Source organism: Mastigoproctus giganteus, chromosome 9 (genome assembly GCF_048544385.1).
Source record: "Mastigoproctus giganteus isolate SK-2022 chromosome 9, ASM4854438v1, whole genome shotgun sequence".
NCBI classification, from domain to species: Eukaryota; Metazoa; Arthropoda; class Arachnida; order Uropygi; family Thelyphonidae; genus Mastigoproctus; species Mastigoproctus giganteus.
Window position 1 is genome coordinate 166,478,003 of NC_143583.1, and position 22,392 is coordinate 166,500,394.

Consider the following 22,392-nt stretch of genomic DNA (forward strand, 5'->3'; position numbering starts at 1 on the left):
GGGGGATCAAAGGGTGATATGAATAATTACAGACCTAACTTCTGTTCTCAGGAAAATAATGGAGTCATTGGTTAAAGAAGTAATACACAACCATCTAGACAGGAGTGCAGTTCTACTTCAGTCACAGCATGTGTTTGATAAGGGTAGATCTTGTCTGACCAATTTGATTGGATACTACGACAAAGGAACTGGATGCAAAAAATAATTTTGATATTATATACTAGGATTTCAGGAAAGATTTTGATACTGTTGCACTCTGGAGCAGTATAGCATTAACGGAATGTTACTGCTATGCATATAGCAGGAAATAGCTGGACTGCCTCAAATGGAATTCAACCCAAGCATGCCAGATGTATTGTTGAAGTTTGTACCAACGTCCAAAGTTTGTACCAACCCGGAACAAGCAGAAAATTGGAGAAAATTGAAGAGATACAATATAAGTGTAGCAGCATTACAAGAGATAAGATGGGGAAAATTATAAATTATAGACCTCCTTGAATACACCCGGGAAAATGGTGGAAGCAGAGACATCATTTTGGGAACAGGCTTTATGATTTAGAAGGACACTAAAGCACGAATGATGAATTACAGTGTAATTAATGAAAGAATATGTACACTAAGACTTTAGAGGGGGCCTTTTTTAACACATTCATAATCAGTGTACATGCTTTGACAGAAGATGCAGAGAATGAAACAAAGGATGCCCTTTACGAAGTACTGGAGAGGACTTTAGATGATGGCCCAAGACACGATATTAAATTCATCCTTGGTGATTTCAATGCCAAATTTGGGAGAAACGTTTGGTTTTTTTTTTTTAAGAAGCATTAGCAACTAAGGCCATATTGCTCCGGGGATATGCGGTGATCATTTCCTGACCTTTCCACATCCTCCGTATTTGGTAGTCACGGGCTCGAACCCCGGTCTAATCAAGAAGCATGTGCTACGTACTGCTGCTCCTGCCCACCTGGCTACGGAGGCACCTATTTGGGAGAGAAGAAGTATACTCACCAACTATAGGAAGAAACTGTTTACATGAAACGAGTAATGAAAATGGGAAAAGGCTAATAGACCTTGTAAGAGGGAAAGGCTTGAGCATTAATAGCACAAATTTCCCACATAAGAATATCCCCAAAGAAACTTGGATTTAGCATGATGGTATCACACAAAATATGATAAATCACATCCTCATTGATACTTGCCATGCTAGAGATGTAATAGACGTGAGGAGTTACATGGAGGCAGATAGCTATTCAGACCATTTTATGGTACGGTGCCATCTGCAAAATAGGCCCTCAAAGTTATACAAAGAGATAACAAAGAAAAGATATCAACAAGATAAGGTTAAAGAAGATGAAGATACTAGAGAAAGATTTAGAATGAAAGTGGAGGAACAACTGGAGAAGCACCAACTACAGGAAAGTGAGCCAATCAATAAAAAATGGGAAGATATTAAGGAAGCACTGAGTGTAGCAGCAGAAGAGGTACTTGGAATGGAATAAAAAAGAGTGAGAAATGACTGGTTCGACCAGGACTGTGAGAAGATCCTGGAAGAACAAAACTAAGCTTGGCAGAAAATGTTACAGAAGGGGAACTAGAAAGAACACTGAGGACACAGGGTTAAAAGAGCTGAAGCAAAATCAGTATGTAGACAAAAGAAAGAAAAGAGAATGGGAAAAGGGAAGAATAGAAAAAATTCAAGAAGAATACAACAGAGGGCAGATTAGGAAATTCTATAAAGAAGTAGGAAACATAAAAAAAAGTTCCCAGCCACATCTTAACCTGTGCAGGAATAAGAAAGGAGAAATAGTGGGGGGGAGGATAGCAGAGATCACAGATGTTTGGAAAGAGCACTTTAATTCCTTACTCAATAAACAACAGGCATGCCCAGAAGAAATTGATAATGTTGAAGGTACCTTGGGCCCAACAATAGAATTGTTGGGCCCAAGGTACCTTCAACATTATCAATTTCTTGGGCCCAACAATCGAGGTATGGGATGCAGTCCAAAGGGTTAAAAATAACAAAGATCCAAAAATTACATCAGACATATGGGAAAGAGAAGAATTGCTAAATGACTGGAAGACAGCGGTAATCATCCCAATCCACAAGAAAGGAGACAAACTAAATTGTGGGAATTACAGAGGACTTTTTCTGCTTAGGGCAACATATAAGATTTTGCAGCCTGCTCAGGACCAAGAATATTATAACTTTCTGAAAGTGATAAAGCCCAAGAAACCTATAGGTAAAAAGAAATCCAAAGAAGAAAAAATGAGACAAGAAACACTTGTCATGATGAACCGAAGGCGACAAATGAAAAGCAAGATAAATTCTGACAAGGAGAAAATTGAGTATACTGAGTTATGCAAAGCCATTAGAAAGAGACTCAAAGAGGATATAAGAAATTTTTACACAAGAAAAGTAGAACAAGCATTAAGGGAAAACAAAGGACTTAAATCAGCAGCCATGAGTAGTAATAGTAGTAGTGGAATGTGATGCAAGAAAGCAAGCGTACAAGCTTATGCAGCATCAACCAAAAAAAAAATCAGGCATTCCCTCCAAATGCCTTAAATTTATTTAACCTCTCAACTTCCACAACGACAGATGGAAGTTTGTTCCAGCAATTAACCACCCGCTGGCTAAAGGCAAATTTCCGCACATCTATTCTACATTTGTCCTTCCTCAATTTCAATTTATGCTCCCTTAGGTTCGTAATCTGAACAAGAAGAACAATCTCATCAGAATTCAGCATGCTCAACCCATTCAAGGCCTTATACACCTCAATCAGATCACCTCGCAGGTGCCTAGTTTCCAGCCACTGCAATTTGCAGAACTTAAGCCTCTCTTGGTAAGAGAATCCCTTCATTCCCCTCACCAATCTTGTTGTCCTTCTCTGTACACACTCAAGCCAATCTACATCCTTTCTAAAATGAGGCCTCCAGACCTGTACGCAGTACTCAAGGCGTGGCCTGACCATTGCCTTATACAGAGGGACAATCATCTCCTTTTCCCTGCTAACAAAATTCCTATATATCATTGACAAAAACTCATGACCTGCCCTGTGCAGCCTGTCTGCACAATTACTCCCAGGTCTTTTTCATTTTCTACCACCTTAAATGTAGTATCACACACTTGGTACGTTTCTTTGGGGTTACTACTACACATATGCAGTACTTTGCATTTGTCAAGGTTAAACTTCAGTTGCCACTTCTTAGTCCATCTGCCCAAATTTTCTAGATCCTGTTGCAGTAGCACACTGCCATTACTGTTATTAACAACCCTGCCAACCTTTTTATCATCTGCAAACTTCAACACTAAGCCTGATATACCTTCATCAATATCATTGATGAAGGTATATCAGGCTTAGTGTGGGACTGTGGAACTCCACTAATAACATTAGTCCATGAACCCCTGTGGGACTCCACTAATAACATTAGTCCATGAAGAGCAGCACCCATTGATTACCACCCTCTGTCTTCTCCCACTTAACCATCCTTTTATCCATTGTAGCAACTTACCCTTAATGCCATTCTTCTCTAATTTGTACAATAGTCTTCCATGCGCAACAGTGTCAAAAGCTTTCCTGAAATCCAAATATATGATATCAAAATATTATTTGCATCCAGTTCCTTTGTAACCACATCATACTATCCTATCAAATTTGTCAGAGAAGACTTTCCCTTAACAAACCCATGCTGTGTCTGAATTACTGCTGCAGTCTTGTCTAGATGATCCTGCAATGCATCTTTAACCAGTGACTCCATTATTTTACCCGGAACAGAAGTTAAACTAACTGGTCTGTAATTACTCGTGTCACCCTTCGATCCCCCTTTGTGAATTGGGGATACATTTGCACACCTCCAATCCGTGGGGACCTCCCCCTGGGTCCAAGGATGCTTTCATAATTATGGCTAAGGGTTTGCTTATTTGCTTTGCTGCCTTCTTTAATATAACTGGATAGATCCCATCCACCCTGGGTGCCTTTCTTATGTTTAACTTCAACAATTTCTCCTCCACTTTGCTCTCAGTAATTACAAAATCATTAAGCACCCTGCTACAATTTGATAACCTTCTGCCGTTTTTAAACCTTAATAACTCCTCATGTGTGAATGTAGATGCAAAATACTTATTCAGTTTGTTTGCCATCTGAGCAGGATCATCAACAGTCAAACCATCGATATCAAGTGGACCAATCAGATTTATCCCCTTCCTTTTAGAGTTTATATAAGTAAAGTAATCCTTGCTGTTTTTCTTAGCATCCTTTGCCAAAGATTTCTCGTAATTTGCCTTTGTGACCTAATTTACAGACTAGTTTATATTTAATAATTTATATGCACCCCATGCATTTTTCTTCTCTGTCACGAGTCTCATTAGTTCATTTGATAACCATTTAGGCCTAAACCTTGAACAATATTTCTTAATAGGTATGAAACTTTTAGTAACTTCCACGATTAATTCCTTGAATGCTTCTCACTTAGAATTTGCTGTTGGTAACGTCGTCAGTTGATCCCACTGTACAGAATTTAAAAACTGTCTGAGACCTCTGTACTCACCTTTACGGAAGCAAAAACCCTTTCCTTTACCCCTGATGGTAATTATATCTTTAAGTAAATCCCACTTCAGTACACTGTGATCACTGCCACCTAGTGGTTCCTTTATCTGCAAATTCTTAATACACAAATGAACACTGCTGATAACCAGATCAAGAGTATTACCCTCTCTGGTTGCCTTTCGAACATGTTGCTGCAGAAAACAATCATCCAATAAATCCACAATAGTCTTACTCGTAATACAGAAAGACAAATGATACTGAAACTGAAGAATAGCAATGGTGTACTTATAAATAGCAGAGAAGGCATAATTAAAATAGCAGAAGTCTACTATAGAGAATTATACAAGGAGCAAGGGAATGATGCCAGCCGTGGGGAAGATGGATCGCAAATTAGTAACACATACGACATACCCGATATTCTTCCTGATGAGGTAGAACATGCATTGAAGAAAATGAAGAATCAGAAAGCCCCGGGGGAAGATGAAGTTACTAAGTTGTTAAAATTGGGAGGAAGAGACATGACACAAAAACTGGCAAGACTCTTAACAAAATGCATTAGAAAAGGTGTGACGCCTAAGTAGTGGAATAATGCAATCATAGTTCTGCTACATAAGAAAAGATATAAACCAATTAGCTTGTTATCCCACATCTACAAGTTTTTCACAAGGTTCATTACTAACAGATTAGAAAAAATACTTGATGAGAATCAACCGAAAGAGCAAGCTGGCTTTAGGACAGGATTCTCAACTATGGATCACATTCACGTAATATCACAGCTAATGGAGAAAGCAAATGAATATAAAACACCATTATGCCTGGCATTTGTGGATTATGAAAAGGCATTTGACTCCATACAGCATAAGGCAATGTCTTGGACACTGGAAAGACAAGGCATAGATACCCCATATATTATGATTTTGAAGAAAATCTATGAGTACGCTGCTCTTTTATTAGACTAGACAAAGACAGTAGCAAATTTAAAATTGAGAAAGGAGTTCGACAAGGAGACAATATATTTACAATTTGCAGATGACATTGTGGTCATAAGCCACTATCCCAAAGAATTAGTAAAAATCTTAATCAGTTATGCACACTTAGTAAGGATTTTGGACTAAAGATGAATATGACTAAAACAAAAGTAATGATGATCAAGCATGCCACTGAAAGGGACATAATGATTGAAAGAGCAGTAATTGAAAAGGTGGAGTCATATACTTATCTGGGACAAGTTAATAGCTGTAATAATGATAAATGGCTGGAAGTCAAGAGAAGAATAAATTTTAGATGGACAGCATTCAGGAAATAGTCACATACTGAGTAGCAATATCCCAGTTTGTCAGAAACGTAAAATAATGAACCAATGTATACTCCCCACCATGACTTATGGAAGTGAAACTTGAGCATTCACCAAAAGAATGGAAGAGAAGCTGAGAACTACACAGCGAAGAATGGAACGAATTATATTGGGAATCAGACTGTTAGATAAGAAGAGAAACACACTGTGGGTGTGCACCATCTATTTATTCATTTCAGCATGGCGTGCACCATCTGTTTATTCATTTCAGCATTGATAGTGTGGATAGAGTGGAGCTATTGAAAACAATGGGAAACCTGGGCAATACCAAAAAAGCTTGTAAGGCTGATGAAGATCATGCTGGAAGGAAGAAAGTGCAAAGGTTAAGGTTCAAAGGAATCTCTCCGAGTCCTTTGAATTCAGGGGAGGGCTGAGACAAGGGGACGCTTTGTTGCCAGTTCTTTTTAACTTGGTATTGGAGAGGGTTATGAGCAAAGTATCAGCCACTACAACCACCTCCAGTGAGATCATGGGATCATATTTAACAGACTCTACCAGCACTTAGCCTATGCAGATGATGTAGTGATGACTGCAAAAAACCCACATATTCTGAGGACATCTTTTGAAGAGTTGGAGAAAGAAGCAGAAAGGGTTGGGTCAAAGGTAAATGAAAATAAAACGAAGTTTATAAATACAAGTGGGGAGAGACAAAGTACTGAACAGATCTGGCAAACAGCAAAGCATAGTTTCAATAGATCAGAATTCTTCAAATATCTAGGAGTTATGATTCAACATGATAGTAGTAATACCCCAGAAATTCAGGTTTGTCTTAATGCTGGTAATAGATGCTATTTTTCCCTGCAGAAACCCTTTAGATCAAAACTGCTCTCTAGAAGAACAAAATTTGTGCTATACAAAACAGTGGTACGACTTGCCATAACCTAGGCTAGTGAAACATGGGTGCTTAAAAAGAAGGACAAAAAATCTTTAAATGTGTGGAAAGGAAGATATTAAGGAAATTCTGTGGCCCTGTAAAAGTTGGGGAAGAGCGGAAAATAAGGACAAACCAAGAGCTGAAGGAACTGTATGGAGAACCAGATATAGTAGGAGTGATAAAGAGCTCAAGACTTAGATGGGCAGGCCACGTGATATGAATGGAGGAAAACAGATGGCTAAGAAAAGCAATGGACGGGCAACCAGGAGGAAGAAGATTTGAGAGGAAGACCGAGAAGGAAGTGGATGGGTGGCATCGTCTCACCCTAAGACAACTTAGGGCAGGGAAAGAGACAGCTGGAAGAAAATCATTGAGGACAAGGTTCTACAAGGACCATAGCATGGTGGAGTAATTAACTAAGTAAGTACTGCTATGGATAAAGAGATAATTGAGTGGGAGAAAACAGAGACTGGTTATCAATGGACACTGCTATTTGTGAATTAATGTTATTAATGGAGTTCCCCAGGGTTCAGTGCTGGGCCCATTGTTGTTTTCTGTATTTATTAATAATATTGATGAGGGTATATCAGGCTTAATGCCCATGTTTGCAGATGCTACAAAGGTTTGCATTGTGGTTAACAACAGTAATGAAAGTATGCTGCAAGGTACTGCACATGGGTAGCAGTAATCCCAGAGTAACATATCAACTGTGTGCACTACACTTAGGTTATTGGAAAATGAAAGGGACATGGAGGTAATTGGGCAGTCTGATATGAAGTTCTCAGAGCAGTGCAGACAGGGTGCTAGGACAACTCATTTATGTTTTGTCAATGGTATACGTGAATTTTGGTAGCAGGGATAAGGAGGTCATTATCCCATTGTATAATGCTTAGTTCAGCCGCATCTTGAGTACTGCATACAGGTCTGGAGGCCTCATTTTAGGAAGGATGTAGAGCTGCTGAAATGGGTACAGATAAGGGCATCTAGATTAGTGAGAGTGACAAAGGGGTGCTATTACCAAGAAAGGCATCATCTCTGCAAATTGCAGCATCTAAAGACTAGACACCTGTAAGGTTATTTGATTGAGGTTTTTAAAGCTTTGAATTGCTTGATCAAACTCAAAAGAGGAAGGATGGTTACCAAATAGAATAGTTGTTTTCATTTGCCAACAGGTAGATGATTGTTGGAACATGCTGCCATCCATTGTTGTGAAAGTGGATAGTTTGAATAAATTTAAGGAAGAAATAGACAAACTGTTGGTTTGTCTAGTTCTTCCTAGACAGGTAAAATTGGATTTATTTTATTTTTTTTTTTTTTTGTGATGCTGTATAAGCTTTTTTCTTGCATCATTTGCCACTATTAATACTAATACGAAAGACTGTGCTCTGTGATGATGAGCATATATTAATTTCTTGTGAGGTACATTATGGGTTATTTTCATTGATTTGGTGCAGTAGCACATGACTGAAGGAAATAGTGTCATATATTATAGTCTACCTTGCCTGTCCAAATTTATTACTACCATGGAAGTTTGGAGTATATGCAGTAGTCTGTGCAAAAATATGCAAAAGAAAGGGACCCACGTAATCAATAAACATAAATAACAAAGAGAGAATCTCATGGACTTCTGCAGAAAATAGCAACACAAGCATTCAAAGAACAGACACAATAGACTTTTTTTTTTTTTTTTCTTAGGAGCATTAGCAACTAAGGCCATATTTCTCCGGGAATATGCGGTGGTCATTCCCTGACCTTTCCGCATCCTCCATATTTGGTGGTGACAGGCTCGAACCCTGGTCTAATCAAGAAGTGTGTGCTACGCACTGCTGCTCCTTTCCACCTGGCTACGGAGGCGCTGACACAATAGATGCAACTGTAATAGAAAATGTATGTCTGCATCAGGCAACCTACTCTTTCATTCTGATAATTTACTCCACAGATGAAATGAATTAGTACATGTAATAATTGCAAAATAGTAGAGGAGTTAACCTCTATTTTTAATGCAGAGGTTAATGCAAAAATCAGAAGGTATCAGTATGGCAACATGTGAATTATCCTGCAAAGTGCATTACAGCAGGGGTGGGCAACCTTTATAAATAAGCAGGCCAAAATAAAATGTCTGTCAGGTACACACTGGCCAAATTTTTAAGATTATTAAAAATGGTGTATAATGTAAAATTGTCATAAACAGTTTTATGTTATTTATACATACACATACATATAATTAATTTTATTAATAAGATATACAAATTCAAGATAAAATTACAAAAATACAATAATAGTAACAAAAATACAAATACAATTCCAGTAACAAAAAGTGCAATATTTTATTTTTAGAATATTTAATGAGAGATTTGATACTGTTTATTTTTATCAATGAATTGATATCTGATCAATATTTGTCATAGGAATACTAAGAGTATATTCTATATATTTCAAAAATATTCTGTAAATATTAGCAAAGTATTTGAATCAAAAATTCCATTAATTTTCCAAAAAAACAACCGTGGACTGGAGGTTGCCCACCCCTGCATTACAGGAATAGAGATCTTTGTGGAAACCACTAATCTCAGACACGCAAGAAAAAAAATTATGGCTGGATCCTTTAACGCATTCACATGTTGCAGTACTGATACCTTGTGATATTTGCATTATCTCTGGCAGCCTGTACTGTTTATACATAATAACATGGTTCCACTGTCTTGTGTGGTGTCCTCCCAATGTGCACTATTTCATTGGTTCTGAACAGCATAAATCAGACCAGTTGTGAAATGCCTGTGGAGATGTATTTGTGGAATACCGTTAGTCCCACCAGAGGGCACTGTGCACATCAGAACATCTTAAACATTGTTGTAGGTTGAGTACTCTTATCCCTGTCCAAAGGGGTAAACATGCAACTGTTTTGTTTGAGTACTCAACCCACATAAACATGTAACACTGTTTTGTTACATGTTTACCCATTTTGACAGGGCTACTTTCAAGAAATTTCAATTATTCACCATGCTAAATGTGCAAAAGAGTGGTTTGAGAAACATGAGAAAGACTTCAATCATCTGTCCTGACCAGCACAATTTCTGGATCTCTAGGCAATTGAGCATCTGTGTAAAGAACTAGAAATGTTTTTTTTTTTTTTTTTCAGCACCATCCTCTTCCCTCAACACTTTAGGAGTTGAGGGCAGCTTTTTAAATGAATACCAGTATTTCTTGTGTGACTTTTCACACATTATTGACTTCATGCCTCTTGTAGTTTTGGAGAAGTGTTTTGTGTCAATGGTACTCCAACACACTATTAACTCATAGACCTAATGAAGTAGTCTGGCAGTGCAGATAACATTGGTCTTCAGGAAATATTTCTGAAATGGAATTGGGAAACTGCAGCAAGCGGAGGGTACTTTAAAAAAAAATTATCAGAATAAATTTGTCTGTTATATGGCAGTTTTCATATACATATGGTGTTTAAAAAGTTATGATCATGGTTAAGTAATATGAGAGCTGTTGTGAAGGTTAAAAATGAATCTTTGTTTTTAAAATATTTTTGTAGCTTTAGGTAGCATCTCATATATTTATCAGTATTAGGTCTACATTTGGTAGTTACAAGGACAGAATATAAATGACATTTATTTGAACCATTTTTAGCCTTCTTTCACTAGTTTGGTTATTTACACACACCCACACACACACTGTTTCGAAGAAGGAAATGGTTTAATTTCAGTTATAATCATATATATTGAACTACTTTATTTATAATATTATATGTAGCATCGCTGAACAGTACAGCAGCATTTACTGCTGTCCTGTTCGACGTTCAGTTTTCTGCCTGAAGCATCATGAAAAAGCTTTTAGGTCAAAATCTAGTGTTACTCGAGTGTAACATGAGTTTTAATTACAAGTTAAAGGTAGGAAAGTAGTGGAATTCATGGTAATGATTAGAAGTCTGAACATAGTGACTGGCAATCAGTGCCAGCTTAACACATTGGCTGTCAGAATGCAAATTTGCCTCCAAACAAAATGCAATTTATGTTCCTCAACACAGATATGCATTCATTCATTCAATTGCGGTCAATAAGTGAGCATTGTAAAAGGAACGGAACATTGATTGAACTATGGGTTATTACATTACAGCTAGGATTTTGCTTAGTGTCAGTCATACTGTCTGGAGAGAGAGTTAAAACGCTGTATAGATTTTTTGTTTCTCAACTCTATGATTACACCAGTGTGAAGTGTGATGATGGACTTAGGGAAAAAATGGAAAACATTAATTTTAAAGTTCAAGAGAATAAAGTAGATTTGACAAAGAAAAAAAAAAAAAATCCTTCCCAAACCTTTTTGCAACTAATACCATGGAACCATATGATAATAGTCATATTTTGAAATTTTTAACAAACATATAAATTTGTAATTGTTATTATCAAAATAATTCTTAACAGAATCTTTTTTATTACCTATGTTAATATTCTTCTTGTATAAATATTTAATGATACAGTATCTCTTTATTTGCATATGCACCTTTATGCACACTCTCAATATTCATATGCATGAATGCATGTTTGCACACACACACATATATATACAAATACATGCACATAGCAGAATAGAAATAATCATATAGTTTTATTCAAGTGTACTCCACTCATTAAACAAGAAATTATTTTAAGATGATTTTTTTTTTTTTTTTGTTGTAATTAAAAAAAAAAATTTCTGTGATCACTTAGCGTCCGTCCTTATTGCGTCGGTTGATGGGGGCAGTTCGCAATTCTCGCACTAGTCAGGGAAGTCTCAACCTTGAAGAAGAGCATTTTGAAGATGCTGAATGTCGACTGCCACGATCCAGACAGGGATCTTTTCATCACTCCACTCTTAGGTAATGCTAAATTAATCTTTGCTTTGTCACTCTTTCATATTAGTATGTGATAGTCATAGGAATTATGTCCCATGTATTTGTTGAATAACATTCTTAAGCTGAAAATATTATTCAGAGCTCTTTCAAGCTTGTAATTAGTTATAGACACCTTGGACTGTCATTTAAATGGCAGTACATTTTTGGTGATATCAGACTAAGAGCACTGTCTGATCAACATTGCCTGCTGGAATAATCTACATTCCTGGGCAGTTTAGTTTGGTAGTGTGGCAAATTTTAAGTAGCAAATAAATTGGTACCATCTGATGGCAGAGAGTATAATAGGAGGGATAAAGGTTGTATAGGCAATGTTTTAGGCTGACGTAGCAAAAGTGTAGCTTTTCTATATCTTTTTGTTTTTTTCTAATACTAAGGGTCACATATTGACATAGTTAATTAGCCTATACTATAGTGAAATTGTATGTATCAGGTGGGAACTTTTTCAAAGGTGTACTGGGTGAAGTTTTAAAGCCATAAAAAAAAAAAAAAAGCGAACTTTATTCTGCAGTTTTCATTTACAATGTAACACATACAGTAAGGAAAGCAATAAAAATTAATAAAAGAATTTAAACTTTATTAAAGTCTATTGTCATTAATGAAAATTCATAATTTACTTTTATATTTTGAAAATTATGCATTAGTATAGAGGTATATGATGCAAGAAAGCAAGCTTATGCAGCATCAGCCAAAAAAAAAAACCACTCCTCCCATTTCACCCCTCCGTTCATTCAAAGTACCAGTCCAGCTCAGCCTTAAATTTATTTAGGCTATCAACTTCCACAACAAAGGATGGAAGTCTGTTCCACCAACCAACCACCTGCTGGCTAAAGGCAAACTTCCGCACATCTATCGTACATCTGTCTTTCCTCAATTTGAATTTATGTCCTCTCAGGTGATTATTCTGAGCAAGATGAAGAATCCCATCAGCATTGAGCATGCTCAAACCATTCAAAATTTTATACACCTCTATTAAATCACCTCGCCACTGCCTAGTCTCCAGACACTGTAATTTGCAAAACTTAAGCCTTTCTTCACAAGAGCAACAAGGGAATAATCACCTCCTTATCATTAAAGATAAAGAAATAGAAAAATTCCTGACAAGACACCATGATTAATTTTGATTTTGTTAAAAAAACAGAGAAAGAGAGAGAGTTTCCAGATACTTGTCAGTATCATTAAAGATAAAGAAATAGATATTTTGCAGATCATTTCTGTCAATTTCATTGTGAGAATCTACCAGATTCTGCCATTACAAAAGAATAAAGAATTGATGTACAGGTCCTTAGTCAGAGAACTGACAACTGCACCAGGAGGTATGAACTATCTCAAATCATTCTTGACATTTTAATAATTCTTCACAGCAATGCTGAGGTATCAGAGAATATTCAACCAAATGGAAAAAAAAAAAAAAGAAAGGAACTGAATTCAGATCTATTTCTGGAACAGTATCAGAAATGCTCTTGACAGCCAAGTTTGGACAGGAGTGCCATTTTTATAAATAAAACTTGGACTTAACATTTATGATGTGCTACTACAAGAAGGTTGGTTGGTTTAATGGAAGTTTATTGGCACAAGGGCAACTAAGGCCAAATTGTGCCTGTCACAGTAATTCTGCAAATGATATATATATTTTTTTCCAGTCATATGTCAGATAAGTTCATATAAATGAACTTGTTTTAAAAAAATAAATAAATCGGATAAATTTGCGTCATCACTGAGAATATGATTCATTTCTAATGAATTGTTTTGAGTTAAAACTGATTTAAAATTTGTTAGTCGAGCAGCATGATTGTAGGGACACTCGAGGAGAATGTGTTTCACTGTAAGTAGGGCAGAACAATGACGACAGTGAGGAGGTTGGTCCCCTGTTAACAAATGGAGGTGGGTCAGATGGGAATGGCCAATGCGTGTCCTTGCAAGGACAACCTCTTCTCGTCTGTTTAATCGCGAACTAGATTTCCAGTATTGTGGCTTTTGCCTTATTTGGAAAAGTTTGTTATGGATCTGTTGCTGCCATACTGATGTCCATTGGTCAATACATAACTGTTTTATGAGTCCATATAAGGAATCGAGGAAAGTGAAGACACTGGGTTGATTGGATTTTTTGCTGCTTGATCTGCTTTTTCATTTCCCTGGATTCCAGCATGCCCGGGAATCCAGCAGAATCTTACGTCTGTGTTAGGCTCTGTGAGATTAATTAACTCTGCTCTGATTTCTTTCAGGATAGGGTGAGAGTTTGGACATTTATGTTGTAAAGAGGTTACTGCACTCAAGGAATCAGTATAGATTATTATCTCTTCATTAGACCTGTTTTTGATGTGTTCGATAGCCATTTTTTATTGCATAAAGTTCAGCGGTGTAAATACTGCAACTTGGGAAAAGTTTTTGAGAGATTGTACAAGTGGGAAGAACTACTGCAGCGCCCACATCTGTATCAGATTTGGATCCATCAGTATATATTTGCAGACAGTGTTTGTTTGCTGATGCATGAGCTAAATGTAGCTGCTGTATATTTTCATTGTTCAGCGCCTGTTTTCCCCATTTTCGAAAAAAGTCATCACATAAAGTTTTAAAAGTGGACCATGGAGGCTCTATTTCTCCGGTATCTTGGTGGATATTGTCGAGTGGGACACTCCAATACTGAGCAACATAGTTCAATTTGATTCCAGCAGGTTTATTTTCATTTGGTTTATTCCTGTAGAAATTTATGAAAGACGGGTTAAAGAGGTAAGGACAGATAGGATGTGAGGGCATACTCCGAAGTTTTGCAGCGTACGTAAGCAGCAGCATCTGTCTCCTTAAGGATAATGGAGGTTCATGTGCGTCAATATATAGACTATGCACTGGAGATGTTCGGAAAGCACCTAGAGCTATTCTAAGTGCATTATGTTGAACGGTATTTGGGGACTGTAATGCTGACTTTCTAGCTGAGTCATATACAGGTGCACCATAGTCTAGTCTGGATCGGATTATGGTTTTATATAAGTGAAGAAGGGAGTATCGGTCAGCTCCCCAGGATATTGCAGAAAGAACTCTAAGGATATTCATTTTTTCCAAACAAATAGTTCGTACATGCTGTATGTGTTTCAGGAAGTTTAATTTCTTGTCCAATATTAAACCTAGGAATTTAATATTGTCATTGACTGGAATAGCATGATTTCCAAGGCGCAATTCAGGATCAGGGTGCAGTTTTCGTTTCTTGCAGAAGTGTATAGCAAACGTTTTCTGAGGAGATAGTCGGTAGCCATTTTGTAACATCCATGATTGCGTTTTGTTTATTGACAGTTGGAGTTTCCTTTCAATGGAGAACATATTTTGCGAGTGACTGGATATAGTGAGATCGTCAGCATAAAGATAAGTTTCTACTGAATTCAGGATGGCTGTTGTTAGAGGGTGTATTCTAACTGCGAAGAGTGTGGCACTGAGGACTGACCCTTGTGGAACTCCTTCCTCCTGTATGCAGATTTTCGAGAGTGAACTTTGAAAACGAACCTGAAAGGTTCGATATTCGAGAAAGCTCTGAATTAATGATGGTAAATGCCCCCTTAGTCCCAGGGCATGTAAGTCACGAAGGATGCCATGACGCCACGTGGTTTCAAAAGCTTTCTCTATATCTAAGCTCACCATGACCAAATGTTCGTTCTTTATGAATGCATTTCGCACATTTGCCTCAGCCTTAATCATAAGATCTAGGGTAGACCTGTTTTTACGAAATCCAAACTGATCGTTGTTCATAGTAGTTTTAGTTTCAAGATACCAGGTGAGGCGACTGTGTACCATTTTTTCCAGAGTCTTACCCAGACAGCTAGTAAGTGAGATTGGTCTATAATTATGCGGGTCTGATTGGTCTTTTCCTGGTTTTGGAATGGGTAGAACAACAGAATGTCTCCAGGAAATAGGAAAATAATTTGCAACAAATATTCGGTTGAAAAGTTTTAGGAGGGAGTAATGTGTGCCCTCATTTAGATTCTTTAACATTAGGTAATATATGCCGTCTGGACCAGGTGCACTATTGGCTGAATTTTTTAAGGATTCTTCTAATTCATACATGGTTAGTGGTTTATTGTAAGAGAGGGCTGACTTCGTTCCGAAATTTATTTTATATTTTTCAGTTATTGTTTTGGCTTTTAGGAAAGGTGGATCATATGCGGTTGAGGCAGAATGGTGATCAAAAGATTCCGCGAGGATGTTTGCAATATCCTCTGTAAGGGTTATCTCCTGTCCTTTATAGACAATGATTGGGGAAGGAATCGATGGAAACTTACCAGTAAGGCATCTTATTTTCCGCCAGATTAGTCCTGCACTTGTGTCTTTAGTGACAGATGAAGCAAAACGAATCCAAGATTCCTTTTTAGCTTTTCGCCGGATGTATCGGGCATGGGCTTTTAGTTTCTTGTATATAATGAGATTAGCAGTGGTTGGATTCTTTCGAAACTGATTCCACGCCTTGTTCTTCTCTCTCATAGCAGTGTTACATGCTGAATTCGACCAATAGTTTTTGTGTTTGGATCCTTTATTTGAAGTTCGAGGAATGGTAGTAGCAGCAGCTGTCAACATTTGTTCTGTGATATGTTTAACGGCGTTATCAATGGAGTGATGTTGGATAATATCATCCTCTAGTGTAATACTAGATGCATATTTATTCCAGTCAGCTTTTGAGAATTTCCATTTAGATCGACTGCTTATTGGTAAGTTTGTCCTTGTGCAGAGCTTACAGATTATAGGAAAATGATCACTATTTAATGGGTTCTCTGAGACTCTCCAATCGAAGTCTGGAAATAATGTGGGTGAGCATATCGACAGGTCTATAGCAGAGGTTGAGCCTGTTGGAAAATGGACATAGGTGTGGGAGCCTGTGTTAAGCAGAGTGAGATTATTCTTTACAAGAAAAGCCTCTATCGTGCGTCCCCGATTGTCTGTCTGTAAAGATCCCCATAACTGGTGATGCGCATTAAAATCGCCCAACAGGCAGAACGGAGAGGGTAGTTGTAGGATAAGGTCATTTAGTTTAGTTATCGAGCAGTTCTGATTTGGTGAGATATATATTGATACAAGTGTAAGCGTTTTACCAAGAGCAAGGCGTACTGCAACAACTTCTAAAGTGGTTTGTAGGGGTATACGTCTGGAAGGGATTTTACTATCAATCAGTATAGCTACACAACCATGTGGAGAGATCCTGTCATGCCTGAATATTGTATAGTTTTTAATTGAAAGTGTCACTTGCGGAGAAAAATTCGTTTCTTGTAGACAGATGCCTACTGGATGATGCTGATTTATCAAATCGTGAATATCGTCTATGTTGCTACGGAGGCCTCTACAATTCCATTGAATCAACTGATCCATTATTTAGTTTTTGAAGTAGGTGTTTCTGACTGTTTTTTAGATCCAATCTGTTTATGGCGTTCCAATTTTATTTTATCTTTTCTCGGGAAAGTGGGTCGTGCAGTATCCATGTCTTCTTCAGCATGTATTTCTAAAACTGTTTCATCGTTATGAATTTTGTCATCGATTTCCATATCTGCGGTTAGAATCTTTTGAGGTTTAATATTTCTCCTACTCTCAGTATCTGAGTGTGATGGAGTAATAGTTGGTGGTACGGTGACTGGGGTATTATTTGCTTGGTCTTTTACATGTTCTTTAGGGTTCTCCACCGGACTCGCTAGGACAGCTCGTGCCCGGTCGGAAATGGATGTAGCTGGTGGTATGGACACTTCAGTTTGAGTTCCTTCCGATTTGTGTTTTTGTGTTGCGGCTGCATATGTGAGTTTCGGTACTGAGAGTAAAACTTGTTTCCTTGCTTCTTGGTAAGTCACTTTGTTTTCTGTTTTGTACTTTTGAATCTTCTTTCCAGTTTTCCAGGTTTCACAGATTTTCGAGTAAGCTGGATGGTTACCTTTACAGTTTGGACATACTGATGTTTCTGCTGGGCAGTCTGTTTGTGTGTGTTCCTTAGATCCACAGTTGGGGCACACTGAAACCCCTCTACACTGTTTGAGCATGGCCAAATTTTTTGGCACTTGAAGCACCTGAGAGGATTGGGGATATAAGGTCGAATATGGCAGTTCAGATATCCAGCCTTAACTGTAGCTGGAAGGATTGGTGTAGAAAAGGTCAGTATAACACTGCGAGTGGGAACTAATTCACCGTCTTTCTTGATTTTAATTCGCCTTGCCTCTACAACTTTTTGGTCTTGTAGCTCTTGGACTAATTCCTCTTCGGTAACATTTATTAAGTCCCATTCAGACAGCACTCCTTTGGATGAATTTAAGGTGGAATGTGGAGTTACTGTGACAGGAATATTCGCGAATTTTGAAATTCTTTGCAGGGCTTCAGAGTGCCTGCTATTCATTGTCTCTATAAGTAGATCTCCAGAGCGGAGTCTTTTCACCATTTTAGGTGGCCCAGCAGCATTCTCGAGACACTTCTGGATAAGAAATGGAGAAAGTGCACCTACTTGTTGACTTGTTTGAGAATGTATAATAAGAAACTGGTGTTTCCTTTTTGGATCCTTCTGTTCTTTGTCTCTTGGGATGGGAACTATCAAAGTCAGTTTGATCTGTCCTTGAATAAGTTGAGGCATGAGGCTCAACAGATGGATTACGGACTTTGTGATCCATGTTAGCTCCTTTTAGCCCTTGGCAGAGAACCTTTTCTGCCAAGGTTACCGGCCCCGCCACGGGGAGGCAGGAGCAGTGCCGCTAGAGTGACCAAGCAGTGTAAGTTAGTTTGTTAGTTTTAAGGAAAAGAAAAGAAAGGTGGTTTTCCTTTCTTAAACTTACTTACAAATCGTAAGAATAAGTTAAAGGTAAATTACCTTAAACGTAAGAAAACTTTCGAAAATTAACAAGATCTATCGCACTGAGAAGACGCTCTGTAAATCGCTCAAAGAATCGCTCGATCACAATAACGCTTGGCACCCAGGGCCCTACAAGAAGGATTTCTTGAATTAGGCAATGAGTTAATATCTAACAGATAAATCGAAACAGAAATCACAGACAGAAAATTTTATATAAGGTAATGTTTAATAGCACTGGGTACCGGTAAACAATTTTAATGCTGTATCTTAATATAAAATGTGTATTTTGTCAGTGGACTTTAAAAAACCTCCTGCTCTTTCCAAAAAATTCCTGTTTTCCTCCTGTATTTTCCTGTTTTGTCTCTTACCCACAAATGCATAATTTCCAGCTTTTGAAAATCAAAAGTTGTCAGCTATGTTAGTTTCAGAAAATTCTGCCTGCAATTTTCTACATTCACCTTGAGATTGTTGTAAATACTCAGCCTCCTACTTTATTAATATAGAATTCATATTATTTCCCTTAGTTGCTGATCAGAAATACAAATCAATAATAATCTGTGCATTTTCTGATGTGATGTGGATCTGAATGCCTTTTTAATGTTTATCTTCAAAAATTTGTCTTTCACTTTTCTCTCAGTTATCACAAAATCATTTAGCTCCCTGTTTGAGTTATCATCTGGCATGTCCTTCTCCAAAGAATTCCTCATGTATAAATATAGATGCAAAATATATATTCAGTTTGCCAGAAACATGTGCAAGATTATCAACAGTTAAACCATGAACATCAAGTTGACCAATGTTATTCAGCCTCTTCCTTCTACTATTAATATAAGTGAAGAAATCCTTCCTGCCTTTCTTTGTATTCTTTGCCGACACCTTGTAATCTACCTTAGCTAGCCTAACCTCCTTTGTGACTAGATGATGATTACTGACTAGTTTATATCTATCATTTGCTGCTGAATAACCTGTTAATTTATATGCATCCCATTAAATTTTCTTCTCTGCCATAAGTCTCATCAGTTCATCTGACATCTACTTAGGTCTTAACATGGAAATAGTATTTCTTAGTTGGTATGAAGAGCGTAATATCTTCTACAATTACTTTCCATTTAGAATTTACTGTTGACATCATGAGACTATCCCACTGTATAGAATTTAAAACCATCTGAGACCACTTTAGTCACCCTTATGAATGCAAAAGCCCTTCCCTTTTACCATGGCTGTAGTCAAGGATAAAGGAAGGGCTGTACAGAAAGGATAGACAGGATAGAAAGGGAGTTGGTGTTATGCTGTTAATTAAGAAAAACATAAAATCAAAAGAAGTGCATCCAGTTGATATAGATGAACAGTGCACAGTTGAGTCAGTTTGGTGTGATATAAGCACTGCGAAAGCAAAAATAAGAGTAGGGGTGTGTTATAGGCCTAATGACTCGAATGAGTACAATGAACAATTGTACAGAGAAATAGAGTGGGCTAGTAAATCGGAATGTCTTATAATGGGGGATTTTAACTTCCCAGATATTGACTGGAACTTGTGGTTTGGTCACTCACACACTAATCAGACTTTTGTGGATTTATTGGATGATTGTTTTCTGCAGCAGCATGTTCGAGAGGCAACCAGAGAAAGTAATACTCTTGATCTGATTATCAGCAGTGATCATTCGTGTATTAAGAATTTGCGGATAAAGGAACCACTAGGTGGCAGTGATCACAATGTACTGATGTAGGATTTACTTAAAGATTTAATTACCATCAGGGGTAAAGAAAAGGGTTTTTGCTTCCGTAAAGGTGAGTACAGTGCTCTCCGACAGTTTTTAAATTCTGTACAGTGGAATCAACTGACGATGTTACCAACAGTAAATTCTAAGTGGGAAGCATTCAAGGAATTAATCGTGGAAGCTACTAAAAGTTTCATACCTATTAAGAAATATTGTTCAAGGTTTAGGCCTAAATGGTTATCTAATGAACTAATGAGACTTGTAATAGAGAAGAAAAATGCATGGGATGCATATAAATTATCAAGCGACTCAGAAGCCTATGGCAGATATAAGCTAGTCTGTAATCAGGTGACAAAGGAGGTTTGGCAGGCGAAGGCAGATTACGAGAAATCATTGGCAAAAGAAGCTACGAAAAACAGCAAGGATTTCTTTACTTATATAAACTCTAAAAGGAAGGGGATGAATCTGATTGGTCCACTTGACATCTATGGTTCGAATGTTGATGATCCTGCTCAGATAGCAAACAAACTGAATGAGTATTTTGCATCTACATTCACACATGAGGAATTATTAAGGTTTGAAAATGGCAGAAGGTTATCAAATTGTAGCAGGATACTTAATGCTTTTGGAATAACTCAAAGCAAAGTGGAGGAGAAACTGTTGAAGTTAAACATAAGAAAAGCACCTGGGGTGGATGGGATCTATCCAGTTATATTAAAGGAGGCGGCAAAGCAACTAAGCAAACCCTTAGCCATAATTATGAGAGCGTCCTTGGACTCAAGGGAGGTTACCATGGACTGGAGATGTGCAAATGTATCCCCAATTCACAAAGGGGGATCGAAGGGTGACACGAGTAATTACAGACCAGTTAGTTTAACTTCTGTTCCGGGTAAAATAATGGAGTCACTGGTTAAAGATGCATTGCAGGATCATCTAGACAAGACTGCAGCAGTAATTCAGACACAGCATGGGTTTGTTAAGGGAAAGTCTTCTCTGACAAATTTGATAGGATATTATGATGTGGTTACAAAGGAACTGGATGCAAAAAATAATTTTGATATCATATATTTGGATTTCAGGAAAGCTTTTGACACTGTTGTGCATGGAAGACTATTGTACAAATTGGAGCAGAATGGTATTAAGGGTAAGTTGCTACAATGGATAAAAGGATGGTTAAGTGGGAGAAGACAGAGGGTGGTAATCAATGGGTGCTGCTCTTCATGGACTAATGTTATTAGTGGAATCCCACAGGGTTCACTGTTAGGTCCACTGTTGTTTTGTATATTTATCAATGATATTGATGAAGGTATATCAGGCTTAATGTCGAAGTTTGCAGATGATACAAAGGTTGGCAGGGTTGTTAATGACAGTAATGGCAGTGTGCTACTGCAACAGGATCTAGATAATTTGGGCAGATGGGCTAAGAAGTGGCAACTGATGTTTAACCGTGACAAATGCAAAGTACTGCATATGGGTAGAAGTAACCCCAGTGAAACGTTCGAACTGTGTGGTACTACACTTAAGGTGGTAGAAAATGAAAAAGACCTGGGAGTAATTGTGCAGTCAGATATGAAGTTTTCTGAGCAATGCAGACAGGCTACCAGGGCAGGTAATTGGGTTTTGTCAATGATATATAGGAATTTTGCTAGCAGGGAAAAGGAGGTGATTATCCCTCTGTATAAGGCAATGGTCAGGCCACGCCTTGAGTACTGCGTACAGGTCTGGAGGCCTCATTTTAGGAAGGATGTAGATTTACTGGAGCGTGTACAGAGAAGGGCAACAAGATTGGTGAGGGGAATGAAGGGATCCTCTTACCAAGAGAGGCTTAAGTTCTGCAAATTGCAGTGGCTGGAGACTACGCACCTGCGCGGTGATCTGATTGAGGTATATAAGGCCTTGAATGGGTTGAGCACGCTGAATTCTGATGGGATCCTTCTACTTGTTCAGATTACGAACCTAAGAGGCATAAATTCAAATTAAGAAAAGACAGATGTAGAATAGATGTGCGGAAATTTGCCTTTAGCCAGCGGGTGGTTAATTGCTGGAACAAACTTCCATCTGTCGTTGTGGAAGTTGATAGGTTGAATAAATTTAAGGAGGAACTGGACAGGCATTTGGAGGCAATGGTGTGATTTTTTTTTTTTTTTTTGGCTGATGCTGCATAAGCTCATACACTTGCTTTCTTGCATCACATGCTACTACTACT

At 37.8% G+C, this 22,392-nt stretch overlaps 1 protein-coding gene across 1 annotated transcript in view; it reads left to right on the forward strand.

Moving 5' to 3' along the window:
* The window catches only part of LOC150080869 (voltage-dependent calcium channel type A subunit alpha-1-like), a 1,489,217-nt gene that overhangs the window by 1,376,899 nt on the left and 89,926 nt on the right, over positions 1 to 22,392 (forward strand). Inside the window, exon 42 of the mRNA XM_090381686.1 lies at positions 11,488 to 11,636. Within this exon, the coding sequence (XP_090237812.1) occupies positions 11,488 to 11,636 (149 nt within the window). The remainder of the gene's footprint in view (positions 1 to 11,487; positions 11,637 to 22,392) is intronic.